This window comes from Limtongia smithiae, assembly GCF_038497785.1.
Source record: "Limtongia smithiae strain NRRL Y-17922 unplaced genomic scaffold V1518scaffold_3, whole genome shotgun sequence".
Taxonomy (NCBI): domain Eukaryota; kingdom Fungi; phylum Ascomycota; class Lipomycetes; order Lipomycetales; family Lipomycetaceae; genus Limtongia; species Limtongia smithiae.
Genome location: NW_027117624.1, coordinates 293,992 through 310,999, shown reverse-complemented (window position 1 = coordinate 310,999; position 17,008 = coordinate 293,992). Strand labels below are relative to the sequence as shown.

The 17,008-nt window shown below is 59.2% G+C and overlaps 10 protein-coding genes across 10 annotated transcripts; 7 read left to right on the top strand and 3 right to left on the bottom strand.

The window, feature by feature from the left end:
• Positions 1–94: 94 nt before the first annotated feature.
• V1518DRAFT_372120 (UEV domain-containing protein) lies at positions 95–1,763 on the top strand (the record flags this gene model as incomplete). Its single annotated transcript, XM_066901382.1, has 3 exons — positions 95–151; positions 215–302; positions 361–1,763. The coding sequence occupies 3 exons, from the start codon at positions 95–97 to the stop codon at positions 1,761–1,763; spliced, it is 1,548 nt and encodes a 515-aa protein (XP_066760603.1).
• A 310-nt stretch (positions 1,764–2,073) lies between these two features.
• V1518DRAFT_426113 (uncharacterized protein) lies at positions 2,074–2,922 on the top strand (the record flags this gene model as incomplete). The annotated part of the gene is made up of 1 exon (XM_066905966.1): positions 2,074–2,922. One exon carries the CDS (start codon positions 2,074–2,076, stop codon positions 2,920–2,922), a length of 849 nt encoding a protein of 282 aa, XP_066760602.1.
• An 81-nt stretch (positions 2,923–3,003) lies between these two features.
• On the top strand, positions 3,004–4,993 carry V1518DRAFT_413222 (pyridoxal phosphate-dependent transferase). Its single transcript, XM_066903274.1, has one exon. It carries the CDS (start codon positions 3,054–3,056, stop codon positions 4,503–4,505), a length of 1,452 nt encoding a protein of 483 aa, XP_066760601.1. The 5' UTR covers positions 3,004–3,053; the 3' UTR covers positions 4,506–4,993.
• V1518DRAFT_404384 (SAC3/GANP/Nin1/mts3/eIF-3 p25 family-domain-containing protein) lies at positions 4,748–8,347 on the bottom strand (the record flags this gene model as incomplete). Its single annotated transcript, XM_066901887.1, has 4 exons — positions 4,748–6,625; positions 6,672–6,848; positions 6,963–7,779; positions 7,827–8,347. 4 exons carry the CDS (start codon positions 8,345–8,347, stop codon positions 4,748–4,750), a joined length of 3,393 nt encoding a protein of 1,130 aa, XP_066760600.1.
• A 123-nt stretch (positions 8,348–8,470) lies between these two features.
• Positions 8,471–9,670, top strand: V1518DRAFT_413218 (WD40-repeat-containing domain protein). The gene has a single exon (XM_066903273.1). It carries the CDS (start codon positions 8,537–8,539, stop codon positions 9,644–9,646), a length of 1,110 nt encoding a protein of 369 aa, XP_066760599.1. The 5' UTR covers positions 8,471–8,536; the 3' UTR covers positions 9,647–9,670.
• V1518DRAFT_413217 (uncharacterized protein) lies at positions 9,589–11,326 on the bottom strand. Its single transcript, XM_066903272.1, has one exon. The coding sequence runs from the start codon at positions 11,289–11,291 to the stop codon at positions 9,672–9,674; it is 1,620 nt and encodes a 539-aa protein (XP_066760598.1). The 5' UTR covers positions 11,292–11,326; the 3' UTR covers positions 9,589–9,671.
• Positions 11,327–11,371: 45 nt separating this feature from the next.
• On the top strand, positions 11,372–12,542 carry V1518DRAFT_432021 (uncharacterized protein). The gene is made up of 3 exons (XM_066906203.1): positions 11,372–11,600; positions 11,649–11,832; positions 11,892–12,542. Exons 1-3 carry the CDS (start codon positions 11,430–11,432, stop codon positions 12,062–12,064), a joined length of 528 nt encoding a protein of 175 aa, XP_066760597.1. The 5' UTR covers positions 11,372–11,429; the 3' UTR covers positions 12,065–12,542.
• An 85-nt stretch (positions 12,543–12,627) lies between these two features.
• V1518DRAFT_413213 (chromosome segregation protein Csm1/Pcs1-domain-containing protein) lies at positions 12,628–14,050 on the top strand. The gene has a single exon (XM_066903271.1). It carries the CDS (start codon positions 12,758–12,760, stop codon positions 13,997–13,999), a length of 1,242 nt encoding a protein of 413 aa, XP_066760596.1. The 5' UTR covers positions 12,628–12,757; the 3' UTR covers positions 14,000–14,050.
• V1518DRAFT_413212 (uncharacterized protein) lies at positions 13,994–15,689 on the bottom strand. The gene has a single exon (XM_066903270.1). The coding sequence runs from the start codon at positions 15,610–15,612 to the stop codon at positions 14,065–14,067; it is 1,548 nt and encodes a 515-aa protein (XP_066760595.1). The 5' UTR covers positions 15,613–15,689; the 3' UTR covers positions 13,994–14,064.
• A 312-nt stretch (positions 15,690–16,001) lies between these two features.
• V1518DRAFT_404378 (TIM21-domain-containing protein) lies at positions 16,002–16,936 on the top strand (the record flags this gene model as incomplete). Its single annotated transcript, XM_066901886.1, has 2 exons — positions 16,002–16,770; positions 16,824–16,936. 2 exons carry the CDS (start codon positions 16,002–16,004, stop codon positions 16,934–16,936), a joined length of 882 nt encoding a protein of 293 aa, XP_066760594.1.
• Positions 16,937–17,008: the final 72 nt, after the last annotated feature.

Sequence of the window (17,008 nt, the reverse complement as noted above, 5' to 3'; positions counted from 1 at the left end):
CGATTCCCGCCAGCGGCACCAGCGACGCCCGGCGCATCGCACTCCAGACCCTTCGAGCAGCGCCAGTTCTAGCGGTCAGACACCAGGCGCAGCAATGGCGCGTGTCGTGTCGCAACAGACACTGGAGTGGCTCCACCGCGTGCTCGTGCAGGTCAGTCAGGTAGTCCGTGGGCAACATGAACCGTGAGGATCGAATTGCTAACGCTGCTCGCAGGACTATCGCGATGTCAATCGCACGTACAGCGACACCGCGAGTGCACTGCAGACATATCCATCGCTGGCACCGCGAACAAACGTGCACAGTGAGTGTGGCCCCAACTGATAACGATCGCTCCAGACACTGTGCTCACGCATCAGCAGCCTACGACACTGGCGCGTCCGAGCTCCTGCTCAATCTCCACGGCACACTACCCGCGTACTTCCGCGGCGCGGTGTACAACATCCCAGTGAGCGTATGGGTGCCGAAAACATACCCCGCGGCCGCACCGTTTGTTTTTGTGACGCCGACGGCAGCAATGAACCTGCGGCCGGGCAACCATGTCGACACGAGCGGGAAGGTGTATCATCCGTACATGTCATACTGGAATCCGGGGAGCAGTACGCTCGCGGGATTATGTGGCGTGCTTTGTGATGTGTTTGGCGGCGAGCCGCCTGTGTATGGAAAGCCGCCGCCTACATATGGCAGCAGCGCATCCACGCCGCCACGGGGACCGACATATCATACACCGCCGGTACAGCAGCCCGCCTACACACCGCAGCATGCGCAGGTGGCGTATCATGCACCAGCACCGCTAATGCCGCAGATGACCGGGCAGCAGCCCGCACATATGCTGTCACCACAGTACACAGGCTATGCACCTGCACCGCAGCATCCCGCTGGTGCACCGATGTACGCACATCCACAACCGGCACAGCAGCCGATGCAGCAGCAGCCGCCGTCGCAGCACGAAGCGCCGATTTACCAGCAGCAATACACAGGCATGCCCGCCCAGCCACCGCTACCGGCGCAGGCATATACTCCATATCAGCACGCGCCCACGCCGGAGCTGATATCGCTGCACACCCCACCGACGACTACACCGGCGCCACAATACCACCATCCCGTGCACGACTACCTCGACGACGATACTCGCGCGGCGCCCACCACGACCAGCACCACCATGTCAACACAGCAACTGCTCTCCCCACCACCTCCGCCGCTGCCTCAGCATCCGGAACAAACGCGGCTGCTGCACGAAATTGGTGTCGTGCTGCAGCAAAAAGCAGTAGCTGCCGCCCCCGCGCTGCAGAAGCAGACTGAGCAATTGCAAGCCACCGCGACGATGCTTGCGCGCACGGAAACCAACCTCGCGCGCGAGCTGGGAGAGTTACAAAGGATCAGCGACGCGGCGAGACGCAATAAGACGATCCTGCGTGAACGAGTAGGTCTCGCAGAGCAGCGCGTTGCGGACGCAGCACGTCTCGCCGGTGCGGACGGCTCGCCTGGCGCCGGCGTGAATGTCGACGAAATCGTTGGCGCGGAAGCCGCTGTGTTCAATCAGCTCTACGAGCTGTGCGCAGACGACAACGCAATCGAGGATACCATCTACGTGCTTGGAAAGGCGCTCGAGCGGGATCGTATCCCGATTGATGTGTTCCTCAAGCATGCGCGGACGCTGGCGCGGGAGCAGTTCTTGAAGCGCGCGCTGGTGCGCAAGATCGCGCAGGACACAGGGCTGTCAGCTTCGGCGGCAGCGGCGGGGGCAGGAACAATGGTGGTGTAGAGAGCGAGGACGATGAAGCATTGATTTTGGAGAATAGTGGAGAATAGTAATGTGACACGAGAGTAAACCGCTGCAGTTACAAGCTACAATCCCATGCTCGTAATGACAAGGCGCTATATATAGTTATATAGAGGGCACGCCGCGGGCCTTGCGGCGCAATGTCTGGGACTCTGGTCTTCAGCTCAGCCTCCCTATTCTGTACCACACCACTCTACTTCACGCAATGGAAAAGATTGCAAACACAACAACTACGGAGTATACGACGACGACGATAGTTCTGCAAACAAGCACACGCAATCGCGGAACAATAATGAAGACCGTAGTCGCAGTGCTCGCGGTGGTGTGTGTCTCTCTGGTGCTATTGCATACCTCACCAGAGCATGGTGCCGATCTCGCGACGACCGACGATTCATGGACGTCGTCACGACACTGGAATTTGCACGGTGAGCATGGTAGCAGCAGTAGTCATCAGCACCTCCACGACGCGGTCCACAACCAGGCGAGTCGAGATGGTGCTGAACATGCCGCGGGATATAACGCGATCGAGAATGAGCAAGGGAAAAGGGAATTACATGGACGGAAATATGAGGAGAGATTAGCGCGATGGACAGTATATCTTGCGCACATTGGAACGCGTGTTCATGAGTTACTAGGCGGAAGCACGACGACGCATTCAGTGCAGCAGGACGACAATACTAGCGGCAGCAGCGCCACCACCAGCAACGGCGGAATTGAAGAAAAGTGCATGCACCAAGACAACGAAATCGCATCAGATGCCGATATACGCATGCTGCTCGCCGGGCACACGCGTCGACGCGTGCGGTTGTTGTACGAGCGAAGAGCCGTCAACGGTACCATGTCGACCTCCTCCTCCACTGCTTCTTCCACATCAACAACTTCGACTACGACGACCAATACAGGCTCTGCGACAACGTACACGACGACATATATGTCTTCCGGCAGCGTGTTATCAACAGTTACATACACCGAGGTGGTTTACGAACACACTTCCGCGTCAAAGGTGTACACGAGCACGAGCACCAAAGTCTCACCGCAACTGCAGACCACGTACGCCACAGCTGCAGCAGCCGCGCTCCGCGGCGTCGGCAGCGGTAGCAGCGTCATCATGGCGCTTCTCGCTGGTGCGTTCATGCTGTAGATACAAATGCAGATAAATCGCCATCTAAGACACAAACCCCACATGCGCACGGACGTCAGCATCCGGCCCAATTCTCCGCCGTGACCATCTTCATTCCCTTCTCCTCCACTCCCTCACCACCGCACTTAACTATGAGTACCTTCGCGCGAAGGGCCGTCTCCAGTGCGCGTGCCGTGCGTGTACGCGTTGCACGCAATGTCGCGACTCAACGCACCTACGCTTCTGCGACTCCGGCACCCCGCGCGGTCGCCACGTCCGCCGCGCCACTGACGACGCCGCCGACGCCGCCGTCATCGTCCTCTTCTACCGCATTCGAAGGCACTGTACCTGCCGCGGTTGCAGATATTCTACAGAGCGCAGAGCTTGCGGACACAAAAGCACGACCGATATACCTGGACATGCAGGCGACCACACCGCTCGACCCGCGGGTGCTGGACGTGATGCTGCGGTTTGACACGGGGTTATACGGAAACCCGCACTCGCGCACGCACTCGTACGGATGGGAGACCGAAGCGGAGGTCGAGCGTGCGCGCGAGCACATTGCAGCGCTGATTGGCGCGGATGCTAAAGAAATTATTTTCACTTCCGGCGCGACGGAGTCCAACAACATGTCGATCAAGGGCGTCGCCCGGTTCTACAAGAACAAGAAGCGACATTTGATCACCTCGCAGACCGAGCACAAGTGCGTGCTCGAGTCGTGCCGGCACCTGCAGGAGGAAGGCTTCGACGTGACGTATCTCCCTGTGCAGGCCAACGGACTCATCGACCTCGAACAGCTTGCGGCCGAGATCCGACCCGATACCGCGCTCGTGAGCGTCATGACGGTCAACAACGAGATCGGCGTGATCCAGCCCATTGCGGAAATCGGCGCGCTGTGCCGAAAGCACAAGGTGTTTTTCCACACTGACGGCGCTCAAGCCGTGGGCAAGATCCCCATCGACGTCAACGCGGCCAACATCGATCTGATGTCCATCTCGGCGCACAAGATCTACGGACCGAAGGGCATTGGCGCGTGCTACGTGCGCCGACGCCCGCGTGTGCGTCTCGACCCCATCATCTCCGGCGGAGGGCAAGAACGCGGTCTGCGCTCGGGTACCCTCGCGACGCCGCTCATCGCTGGCTTCGGCGAGGCGTGCCGCATCGCCAAGCGCGAGATGGGATATGATCATGCCTACGTGTCCCGCCTCTCCCAGCGCCTCACCGACGGCCTCCTCGCTATGGACCACACGATCCGCAACGGCGACCCCACCGCGCACTACCCTGGCTGCGTGAACATCTCCTTTGCCTATGTCGAGGGCGAGTCCCTCCTCATGGCTCTCAAGGATGTCGCGCTTTCCTCCGGGTCGGCGTGCACCTCTGCGTCCCTCGAGCCCTCGTACGTACTCCACGCCCTCGGCGCTGACGACGCCCTCGCGCACTCCTCTATCCGCTTCGGCATCGGTCGATTCACTACTGAGCGCGAGATCGACTACGTTCTGGACGCCGTTCGCGAGCGCGTCACCTTCCTTCGCGAGCTCTCCCCACTTTGGGAAATGGTCCAGGAGGGTATTGACCTCAACTCCATTGAGTGGTCGCAGCACTAGTTTTTCCTTAGTTACACCGTAATATGACTCTTTGTACACGACACCTAGCGAGTTCGGCTACGACGGACATCGCATCACTAGTTTGGTTACCACTTCAACTCTTTATTGTACACAAATGCTTAAATCGTACTCAGATCATCATCTCTTTTCGTCTAGAACAAAAACAACCTTGCATCCCGTGCGCACGCCGTCGCCCAAACATGTGAATAACAAACACGAAAAACTAGAGTGAGAAAATATATTCAATGTGCAAAGAGAACCATCTTGGTAGCATTCTTCGTCGCAGCAGACAGCTCCGCGTCGTTCGACAGCCGCCGCTGCTGCGGCGGTTGCACGCTGTCATCCTGGAAGTAGAACGTCAGGTTCGTCGATCCCAGGCGCTCCTGCACCTTGTTCTCGAGCTGCGCATAGGACGTGTCCACGGGTAGGCGCACCGCCACGAGCTCGTCCTGGTAGAAGATCTTGACCTTGAGGAACCGCGAGCCGGCAGAACCGGAGGGTGTCAGGGCGGCGTCACTGGTTGTCGCGCTCGTCGCCGTAGTCGCAGTGCTCAAAACCCGGTCCATCTCGACCGTTGCAGCGGACGCAGATTCACGCGGGGAGAGCGGCGACACGAGCGGCGCCATCGTCGGGTCGTAGCTCGCGCGAACATCCGAAGAAGATGAGTAGCCAGAGCTGCGCGACGCGCGGATCTGCACCGCAAGATTGCTTTCGCGGTTGCCGCCGCTGCCGCCGGCGTGCGAAGCAGAGTACCGGCCCGCCGCCGGCTGTGACATACGCGAAGAGGCTGCAGACGAGTAGCGCGCACCACCAGTTGCAGCAGAGCTACGCACCGAGTCGACCGCGGAGTCGATGTCGCCGTAGCGCAGCGCGAACAGTCCCTTCACGAGTGCACTTTGTGCAATATATGGCGGCAGCGCAATCAGCTTGCGTACGTACTCGTCCAAATTCGCGCGGCGCTGGCTCGAGATTGAGTCGTTCACGTACGTGACTGGCCCCGGGATGAATGGCAGCGTGCGCGTGCGCCCGGTGCGGCCGGCCTCATCCGGGAACATGTTTAGCAGGCGGATCTGGAAGTCGTAGAAGTCCTCGTAGTACCTAAACAGACTGCGGGAGGTACCGTCCTCCATCTCCGCAGACAACAAATACCAATAGCGGCCATTATCGAGCGAGAACTTGTCGACGGACGCGCCGATGATCGCAGGGCCAGACTCTGGGTCGATCTGCAACTCAGGGGGGGGGCCTGCAGCCTCTTCGGCGCTATGCTGCTGCTCGACGTGCGCTTGGTGCGCGAGCGCCATCTGCTGGAACTGGCTATAGGGTATGATAGCGTCGTCGTCGAATTTGCCAAGCGGGATACTGCTGGCCTTGTATTCAGCAGTGCGCTTTTTCCACTCCTCAACTTTAGGTAGGCCCGCGCGCTGGATAGCATCAGACACGTTGTCGACAGGCTTGCCGGTGGAGATGTCGCGAATCTCAACAAAGGAAATGGGTATTAGACCAGGCCCGCCGAGACGGCCGATGGGCTTGGCGACGAACCACTCATGGTTGGACTGCGCGACGATGATGACGGCGTCGCCGCCGCTGGCCTGAAGCTCGTCCGGGCGCTCGGCGTCGAAGGGGTACTGCACGACGCCGTAGAGCGGCTGGTAGGCCTTGCGGCCAGAGGAAGTGGAGGACACAGAGGACGCCGCATCGGAGGCACGGCGGTCGTCAGGGGAAGTCGGCGCGGCGGAAGCAGCAGCAGCTGAGGCGGTGGAGGTTGCCACGGAGGTGACGCTGCCGACGCTCTGGCGCTCGGTGCGGCCGAGAACTTGGAAGTAGGCGACGGGGACCATGCCTCGAGTGTTTGCGGCGGGGTCGGCGGCCTCGAACCAGTCGGGATCGTTCTCGTGAGACACGACATGGAAAAAGTCGCCCTTGCGGAAGGAGAGCTCTCCGGGGGCCGCGGCGGTGTAGTCGTAGAGAGCGCGAATGACGCGTTTGGGGGGAGTCATGGCAGCAGCGGGCGTGCCGGAATGCGGGGAATTGTGAGGGGGAGTATGGTGGGAGGGCAAGTGCGAGACATGGTGTGTGGGGGGGTCCTTGGGCTTGTCGCCCTTAAGGGAGCGGCGGAGGCCCTGCGCGTGTCAGTAGGCGTTGCACAGAAGAGTAGAGGCGACAGACCTTGATCATGGCGGCGTGGCGCAGAAGCGCATGCGGGGGATGGAGGAAACGGGGAAGGGGGCAGAAGAAGAGAAGAAGAAGAAGAAGAAGAAGAGACGACAGTGGCGCCGCGGCGCTGCGGTTGCGGCACAAGTGCGGTGTGGCGGCGCACATGCGCCACTCTAAATAGAGGGGCGTCTATCTGCGGCCGTCGCAGCGCAACAGCAGCGCGGCCGCGCCCGCGGCGTCCAGCCCCAGCGCCTGCGCCACTGCCTGCGCCCCAACCGCCGGGCGGTACGCGACCCGCATCACCGCGACCGCGGCCTCGAGCTCCCTCTCCACGAACCAGTCCATGATATACCCTCCCATGTTCGGCGCCGACGCGTACAGCCCCGCCAGTGCATGGTAGTCCGCCTCTTCCAGCGCCCGCTGTACTGCCAGCGCATGCCGCACAGCGGCGTCAGCGCGTTCTCGCGGGGTCAGCTCGATCAGCAGCTCGCTCATCGCGCTCCGGTTCCGCGTGTGCAGTAGGTACAGGATCCGGTACGCCGCAAACTCCTCCGGGTGACCTGCAATCTTCTGCGCGTACAGGGACCGCAATTGCGTCTGGCACTGGTTGTACTCGCCCTGGTCCCCGCGCTCCAGCGCGATCCGCGCGTGGATCTCGTACACATTGACGGTGAACTCGTTCTGTATCAACTGCACCGTCAGGTCCTGACGCATCGACTTAAACTGGTCGCAGATGTACGCGTAGTTCTGCTCGCTCCGCCACTTGCGTTTAAGCAGCTCCAGCGTCTCCCGCAGCACGCTCAGCGGACGCACTGTGGCCGGATCGGGCGCACTTGTCAGCCGCAGGTACTTCTTCTCCAGTTGCGTGCTCCGTCCCACGATAGCCGTCGGCTCGCCCTCGACGTCATCGTAAAACATCTCCACCGGTGGCGGCGGCGTCGCCGTGCCTAACCGCTGGTCAAACCGCTTCGCGCGCTTCTCCTTGCGCAGCTGCTCCTCCCGCGCGTGCTCGCGCTCCGCCGCCGTCAGCGGTCGCTTGCGCTCACCGTCGTCGGCATCAGCCTCAAATATCGCGTTTTTCGGCGTGCGCGATTGCTTCTTTTCCTTGACACCATCGAGCCTGTGACTATTAGTAAAGAGCCCACCGCCCAAGCAAAACACACATACCTCTGAGAAAGAGACAGCGTCGGTGCCGGAGGGGCCGTCGGCGGCTGATCCCACTTATTTGACCGCTTCTTCTTCACTTCCTGGCTAGATGCCGCCCTGGTCGACTCGCCCAACGCGCTCGCCTTGACGTCCTTCCGTAACCGCTCCATCCCATCTTCTTCGTTCTCCGTTGCGGTTGCAGCCGCCAGCGGCACTGGCAGCGCATCCCACTTCGTCGTCCACAGCGTGCCCGCGTCAAGCACCTCGTTAATCATTTTCTTCAACTGCGATTCAACCTGTCCGCGCTGCGATGGCGATGCGGCCGCGAAGCACCGCTCCACGTACTGCTTCAACGGCGCGGGCCACGTGCTTGCATTGACCGGTGTAGCGGCCGTGCTGTTCGACGATGTCCCCGCCGAGAATGCGCTGCTTCCGGGCTTCGCTGTCTTAGCTGGTGCCGCCTTATGCGGCAGCGCTTTACCTGCTTGAACCACCGAGAACGAGGCCGTCGGTTTGCCTGCATTTGTCAGCGCTGCACGCATGCATACTTCACTACACGCACTCACTGGACGGCGTTTTGGTCTTCCATGGAGGCGCGGCCATTTTGTTTGCTGACGGTGCTGTGCTATGTGTAGTTTGCGTTGGCGTAGTCTGTAGCTGAAATGTCACGTGCGTAACTCAGTTCCAATCTCGCATCGCGCAAAGCAACGTACAGGGGTCCATACCGCCCCATGCACACAATGAACGCCATCGCAACAGGCCACGACGACATCGTGCATGATGTCGCGTACGATGCGTATGGCCGATTGTTGGCGACATGCTCATCTGACCATTGGATCCGCATATTCTCCCGCAAGCAGTCGAATCAGCCCTGGACGCCGCAATCAGGCTTCAACGCACACGACGCCGCTGTATTCAGTGTCGCATTCGCGCCACCACAGTACGGCGTGGTGATCGCCTCTTGTTCTGAAGACCAATCTGCACGCATACACACCTCTGCCGACGACGGCGTGACCTTTGATCGCCTCGCAACACTCTCAGATTCCGTTGGCGCAGTGCACTGCGTCGCGTTCGCGATCGCACCTGCTGCGGGACTACGGCTTGCGTGTATCGGCACCGATGGCGTCGTCAGGGTATACCATGCCGCGGACCCTGCCGACCTGCGCATGTGGCATCTCGGGTTCCAGCAAGTCGTCGACCCCTCCCAACGTCGCTCTGGCGCCTACGCTGCTGCCAAAGACATGCAGGGCGACTTCTCTCTCGCCTGGTGCCCCTCCGCCGTTTTCACCCTCCCTTCCTCGCCCCTAACCTCTGACGAACAGCAAAACGAGATGGTTGACGAGGTCTCCGTCATTGAGCGACCTGTGGATCAATTCGTGGTGTCGTCAATGTCCTACGTCTGCGTCTTTCGCCGTCGAGGCTTACGCGCGTACGATTACGCCCCCCGCGAGGAGTTACCAGGACACACCGACATCGTACACGACGTGGCGTGGGCATCCTCCGCTGGCGTCGCGGGACGGTACGAACTCATTGCCACAGCCTGCCGTGATGGCTACGTGCGCATCTTCAAACTCACTCCCCGGCGCTCCGCCATCTCCTCCGACGGCGACGCCGCCCCTGAGGAGGACATGGCATACGATGTCGCACTGCTGGATCAGTTCGACGACCACAAGTCCGAAGTGTGGAAAGTCTCCTTCAACGCGTCCGGCTCCGTGCTGAGTTCCTCCGGCGATGACGGGCGCGTGCGATTCTGGCGGCCGACGTACTCCGGGCGGTTTGTTTCTTTAGGGGTCGTTTCGGCCGAGCAGCAGGCTATGCCGGAAGACGAAATGGAGGATTAGCATGGTGTAATATACATATTCTACATTAATACCGAGACGGCGCAAACATCGCCCTCAACAACGCGATGAACGGATAACATAACAGCCCCGCTATCCGAAACGTGCACTCAAGCGCGGCAAACACATATGACAGCACCCACATCCCACACAACCCCTCGAACACGACAACGATATCCAGCACCGTGGCCCGAAAGTTTTCTTTCCTCTCAGTCGTTTCCGGCGTGCATGGATATGGCGTCGACACTGGCGGGAAGAGGACGAGGGTCAGTATGAGATGCGTGACGTTGAGCGGTATGAGGAGGCTGCGGAACAATGGCGGAGTGCGAGGGTGCGCGATGAGAGAATGCAGTATGTCTGCAAGTCGGCGGGAAGTATGATCTGGTTCCTTTAAGGGAGGAGGTGTCTCCACCGGCGCCTTCTTCACCGCCTTGTCCGCTACCTTCTCCACTGGCGCTGGCACTGGAACTGGTGCGACTGGTGCCGGCACAGAAGGAACAGCAACTGGCACAACCAACCGCGCAACACGTGCACCTATCCGTCCGCGTAGCGTAAATCTATTAGTCCGTCGAAGTGGAGCCCTCTGATGCGATTTCTGCGACATGCCCTTCACGATAAACTTCTCCTTTGGCGGCTCAGGTGGCGGTGGCTTCTCCACATCAGGTTCCTTCTTCAGCGGCTCAGTTGGCGAGGGAGAGCGCGATACAGGCAGCACTGGTACTGGCGCTGTGCGCTCGCGAGAGAGAACTAGAGCTTCAATGTTGAAACCTGACGACACGGGATTCAGCGGCGTGACAGGTGGTATGCTATCCAAACTGTCCACATCATCGTCGGCGTCTTCATCCTCTTCTTCATCGCCAGGAGAGGAGTAGTCCGTCATCCATACGGGATTTTTAAAAGTAACCTGCGACTGCATGCGTTGTTTCTGCTCGCGTAATTGCCGTTGCTCGTTGATCTGCAACTCGCGCTGCTGCCGTCGCTGCTGCCTGCGTAACTGCATCTCAAGCCTCCGTCGTTCTAGTTCCTCCTCCGCACCCGCAACTGCCTCGCGGGAATGTCGATCCATTTTTATCCTGGGCTTGTCCGTTCTTTGATCCTTAGACAGCTGTTCAAAGACGGAGGTACGACTATGTGGTGACGGCGGTGGCATTGCTGCGAGTAGCCGCCGCTGTTCTTGCTCGCGCTTGACGACTAGTGGGTCCTTGCCGATGCTGGCGTACAGCGCGTCGTTTAGGTTGAATGACTTCTTGCGCGGACGAAGGCGGAGCTTGCTCGCGATATCGAGGGCCGCGGAGGAGAGTTCTGCCGCGCCGAGGGATGCATGGCGGGGTGGTGTAGCTGGGGGGATGTGGACTAGAGCACTATCATCCTTTGCAGTGTCGGCTGCTGCGGAGCGCTTTCTGAGTGCCTTGATCCATTCCAGGTCGTGGAACGAGTCCGAAGAAGGAAGTTCGACGGGGTCTGGTGCGGCGTCGTCGAAGAGATGCCGGTGATGCACGCTGCCTCTGTGTACGCTGGGCTTCGGACCAAGTGGCGGCACCCTGCCCTGTTGTTCGCGCAGCTGGCGCTGCTGGCGATGGAGAAGCTGCTGGCGCTGGAGGTCCAGCTGCTGGCGCTGGCCGCGATGACTGCTGCCGGAGCAATCCATGGACAGAAGGCGACAGGGAACACAGCCGTGGACAGGGGTCCCCGGGCAGTTAAGGCGCTGGGAGGAGAGTGCGGCGCAAGTCGATGAGCGGGTGGCTGGCGCTGTGGCTGGGCAGGGCGGTGCTGGGCAGACTGCCTCATGCGGAAGCGCTGCTCCGTGTGCCCGCGCTGCTACTGCCCCGCACATCGCTCTCCTCCGGCCCCATCTCTCTTCTCCCCTTTGCCATCAGCCTACACTCCCTCACAGTCCGGACCCATCCTCACCACAATGTCCCGCAGACAGCGCGCCGATCCCGACGAGGTCCTCGAGGTGCGCGTTCTTACACATCATGATCATGCGCAGTCGCTGACTCATTAGGCTCTCCCCTCCGACGACGACGAGGAAGAAGAAGAATACGAGGACACCGATCCCAACGCCTCTGACGACGAGGAGGAGGATGAGGAGGAGGAGGCCGAGGGAGAGGAAGGCGAAGATGATGAAGACGAGGAGGATGAGGAGGAAGAGGAAGAAGCCGTTCCTGAGCCTGACGCAAAGTCTAACGGTGCGTTCGCGTCATCAACTTATACCCAGATCGGCATTCTGACAATGATCTTGTTATAGGCAAAGCAACCAACGGCGCCGCGAAGCCTGCACCTGTCGAGGCCGATGAGGAGGAGGCAGATGAGGAGGAGGCAGACGGGAAGGACGACGACGCTCCGCCCGCCAAGAAGCGAAAGGTCGCCGCCCCCGTCGTCGACGATGAGGATGAGGAAGAGGAAGAAGAGACTGCATAGAGAACGCAGTCGATATCATCTTCGTTTCTGTGCTTTCTCGCTGCGTTTGTCTTCGGCTAAATGCCCCTTCGTTCGCTCTTCCCGGCGCGCGACCTCGTCTTTTTCATCACCTCGATCCCCATCTCTGGTTCTCTAAGTTATTAAAAAGTCCATGTATCGTTATTCTGGTTGTTCGGTGCACTCGATCTCAATTCTCGGCGTGGCGGGCAACGACTGGGCCGCCACTGCAGCCGTGTACATGCGTGGCTTCCTTCAACAAAAACAAGGTTCTGTGGTATGTTTTATCTAGCTATCTAGTTTGTATTACGCGTTATTCGGTGCGTGCTGGGGCTGTGTCTTATTACTCAAAAATCGTTGTGCGTTGGTCGGGTGCTGTAGGCACATTTGTACTTCTATATAAAATCAAATATACGCGGCACGTGGGTGTCATCCGCAGGAAACATACTTTCCCATTCGTTCAAATAGAACAGCTCGTCTCTACTCTTTACGCGTAAATCGTAACAGCACAGCGAGGTCGAACTGGAAGATTCAAATATCGCGCCTCCTTCGTTCGCCACAAACCCCTCAGGAGCATGCCTCCTACCCGCCCATCGCGTCTCGCCGTGATGCGAACGCCCATCACAACACACCGCGTAAACAAAACCGCTCCGCACTTCACCATCTCCTCCCAACGCCGCCCACACCACACAAAGAATGCCGCCGCGCAAGAAGCCCGTGACTACGACCACGACCGCAGCAGTGCCAGCGATCGCAGCGCCCGCGAAGAAGAAGGCTGCCAAGGTTGTATCGAGCGTACAGAAGAAGAACGCGAAATATAAACATGGCGCGACGTTATCCGCAATGCTAAGCTCCTCCGACAACGATGATGACGACATGGCGACTGACGACATTGACTCTGACATCGCGTCTGTTGCGTCCGTGCAAAAGCCACAACACCGCACACCGCTTACAAGCGCACCTACTAAACGGCTGAACACGAGTATCTCCGCGGTGCGGGTAGGCGGAAAAGCACACCAACCGCAACCGTCGTCGATTCAGCGGGTTACTAAGGCACCATCTTCTGCTCTACGTCATCTAGCGCCGACAGCCAAAAATATCGCGCAACGCGCAGCTACGGTGGAGATCCCAGAGACCCAAGGAGTCTACGATATCGTCGAGGAGGAGCCAGACAGCGCATTTCCCGACCCCACCTCGCCGTCCTGCCCGGTTTCAGCACGGGAGTCTGAGTCTCATGACGCCCTTCTGCAGCGCTACAACACACTCGCAGCCCTCCGCGAGACCGGCGCGGAAGAAGCACTCGCGTCGTACCGCAGCTCTGCTGAACGGCGATTCACGGCTGCTGACGAGTTAATCGCCGCGTTACGCGGCGAACTTGCGCAGCGCGCACGGAGGATTAAGGAACTTGATGGGGTATCTGCGCGCGCGAAGGAACTCGAGAGCGTGATTTCGGCTAGAGAAGGGACGGTGCAGAAACTTGCGCAGGAGAACCAGATGCTTCGCACGAAATTCCTCGCGCCGTCGAGTACCACTAGCACCGTCATTACTGCAACAGGGGCGGCGGGAAGTACATCACTGGCAAAGCTAAAGGAAGACATGCTCTCTGACCTCACCGGCCTCATCGTCCGCGACGTGCGCAGGGAATCAGGAAACCAAGTTGTCTTCGACTGTCTCCAAACCGGCCGCAACGGCGCATTCCACTACAAACTTCTCATGCCGGACGTCACCGCTGGTAACAACCACCACCACCACAACACCAGTAGCTCCTCCGCCTACGACGACGAGGAAGTCACCCTCGTACCGATGCTCGATGAAGAGCGCGACCGCGCCCTCATTCGATTACTTCCCGAATATCTTACCGAGTCACTTACCTTCAAACGTAGCGCCACCGCACAGTGCTTTCTCAAGATATCCCAGGCGCTACATAAATCCCCATAGCGCCATTCGCCAACTTGTACTTTTACTGTAATAATGCGATTTTTATGATATATTACAAGTATCCTCTAATCCCGCTTATTCCCTCTTCCGCCGCCATTCGTAAAAATGCTAAAGTCAGGCGCCAACCCCGCTGCGATCGCCTGCCGCGCCGAGCTCCGTGCCTGCGCGCGCTGCGGAAACACGATCGCGAGGAAGTAAAACCCAGCGACCAGAAACGCGACGACGAACGACGCGACGCAGTACACAATCGTCGCGAACGACGCGACACTCCGATCACTTTGTCGCGGCACGCGCTGTGCGGAGAACCAGCGCGTCGTGAATTGGAAGGTTACGTCGTCGCCGATGATGACGCGTGTCGTGTTGAGTGGGTATGTCGGGAACGCGACAGCAGAGGTGATATTAACGCCTTTTGCTCGCGGGGAGAGGCGCGGGTTGCCTGCCGGCGTGGTGGAAAACATGACTGTGTACTTGGTCGCGATGTCGAGATGCGACTGCTCAAGCGTTCCTTGCACACTAAATACCAGTGGCGCAAACAAACTCTCGCTATTAGCCCGTGCGGGTACGTGGCATGTCAGTGGCGCATCCTGGTGCACAAATAGCTGGAACAAGTGATAGGTTGCGTCGAGCAGGGTTATCGTACAATTCTTTTGTGAGCGGCGATGCTCGCCCATCTCGTCAACGTCGAATGCAAACTCGAGCGGTTTCCCGGTCTCCTTGCATACGAAAAAGTCGTCGTACATGATTTGCCCTGTCGCTTCGTCAGTGACGTGTTCGCCGTTATCGATCTCGCGACGCATGCATGAGACCGGTACCGGTGTCTTGCGACGGGTATAACCCATGCCCTCGACAACCACCGGCGGTACGACGTGTATCGGCTTCACGGGCGCTTCATTCTCCCTCTCGTGGTCGTCGGCGGCGTCTTTTTGTCGCTGGAGTTTAATGATCTGTGTGCGCACGCGTTTGCGCTGTTCTTCGTCGTCAGCGGGCTGGGTCGGCGGGTTTTTGTTAGCGTCGAAAATGGTGTTGACGACAGCCTTGTCGAGTGGTGGTGCGGAGGACTCGGAGAGAGGGGGGGTTAAGATGGGTTCGGGGTTCGGCGGGGCCTGTTGTGCGGGTATTTCGTTGGTGGGCGGGTCAACGACAGCGCGTGGGAGAATTGGGGGAGGGACGGGGGCTGCTCCTAAAACTAGTTGTCCGGCACTCGTTGCTGCTTCAGCAGCGTCGGTAGGTTCCACTGCTAATGGTGTCTCCATGCTTGAAGATGCCACTTCCATCGATATGGCGCTCGTGGTCGCCGGAGCTGTCGATGTTGAAGTTGTGGCGACCATCGCACTTGTCACGGACGATGTTGATGTCGAAATCGTCGACGTCGTCGTCGCCAGGGCGTTCACATTCTCCGGCAGCCCCTCGTTCTCCTGCGCCGGTGTAGCTGCCGCAATTGTACCTTCCGCAAACATCAAAACCACAAACGTTGCTGCCCCGGTCGAAAATCGCCACGTTGACACCATTGCCGTCGTCGTCGTCATCCCTCCGTTCTCCGCTAATCGTGCTGGCGCGCTGCCTATCACTGCAAGTACTCCAATGCACGCAAAGTTGATTGCTCGTAACTTCATGATGTATATACAAGTGACGGTACGCGCTCAAGTGGTGCTGCTTGGGGGGATCAGCCAAGGACATGGACGTGGTCTCCGCCGCAGGCGTCGCGTGTCGTTGTCGTTCGCACCGTCGCATGGCTCGTGACCATCACGTGCAGCAAAATTCAGGGCGCCAAAACTCCTCATTTCTATTCCCGCCTCCATACTGCCACCAGATACCCACACCGCCCGAAATGCCTGCCGCTCGAGCACCCCCATTTCACGCGACACTACGACGCCCTTGCTGTAGCGCCGTGCGCATGCAGGTGCATTTAACACCCGGAAGCGCCCCAGAGGCGTCCTGCGGACGGTTCTCGTCGGCTACTTCCCAACTACCCCAGCAGCCGACTACAGCAGTTCGATCAAGTATGAGTGCGAATGGCGTGCGGTGCGCGAGGATTATGGCACCAGGAAGTGGCAGCGCCGTGCACGTTTCCACGCTCCGATCTGTGCGGTCGAGGTGTCACACAGAATTCGCACAGCAGCAACGGCTCTCATTGTCCACGACCACGACAGTGCGACATGCGACCTCGCTTTCTGCGCGAAATGTAGCCGCGGTGTCTTCCACCAGCTTGCTTTGCATACACACCGTCACACCAACGCGGTTCCTCGCACGAACCTACGCAACGCACACCACGACCGCGTCCGAGACCAAGCCTGGCGCCGCCAAACGCGACCCCAAAGTCATAATGAGCCGCGGCGACGACCGCTCATTCATACGCCGCTTCGCACGCTTTGTTGCGCGCTCGTCGACTTTCCTATTCTACTCAGCCATCGTCGCCGTCGGCCTCGGCTTCACCGGTCTCGCTGGGTACTACTTCGTGACCACGATCGTACTACCCTCCGGGGAGATCCAGCTCCAGAACAAGGCCGAGAACTTGATCGAGAAGAACGAGGAGTGTAAGGAGTACCTTGGGAACAAGCTGTGGTTCTACGGCGAGCCGTCGCAGAATCGGTGGGCGTCGAACCGCATGGTCGCGACACAGCGGGGCGTGGATCAGTACGGCGTCGAGCACCTCTGGATGCGGTTCTATGTGCAGGGCGATTTGGAGATCGAGGGTGTTGCGACTGCGGAGCTGCTGAGGCCTCAGGGCGCGTATAACTTTGATTTCAAGTTCTTGACTGTGCAGGTCGGAAGTAAGTAGTGATTGTATTTAGTGTTCAAGATCGCTACTAACGGCTTGTGACAGACCGACGGATTGCGGTAATTGAAGACCCCGCCTTCTCGAAGGCTCGAAAGCGGGTCGCTGGAACGACTGGCGGCATTGAGTTTATGGGCGTGAAAGTGTGGCCCTGGAAATGACGGGCCGAAAAGTATCGCCTCAATACAATAGCTTCTAGAACCAATTGATGCAGCTTAACCGCTTTAATTTTC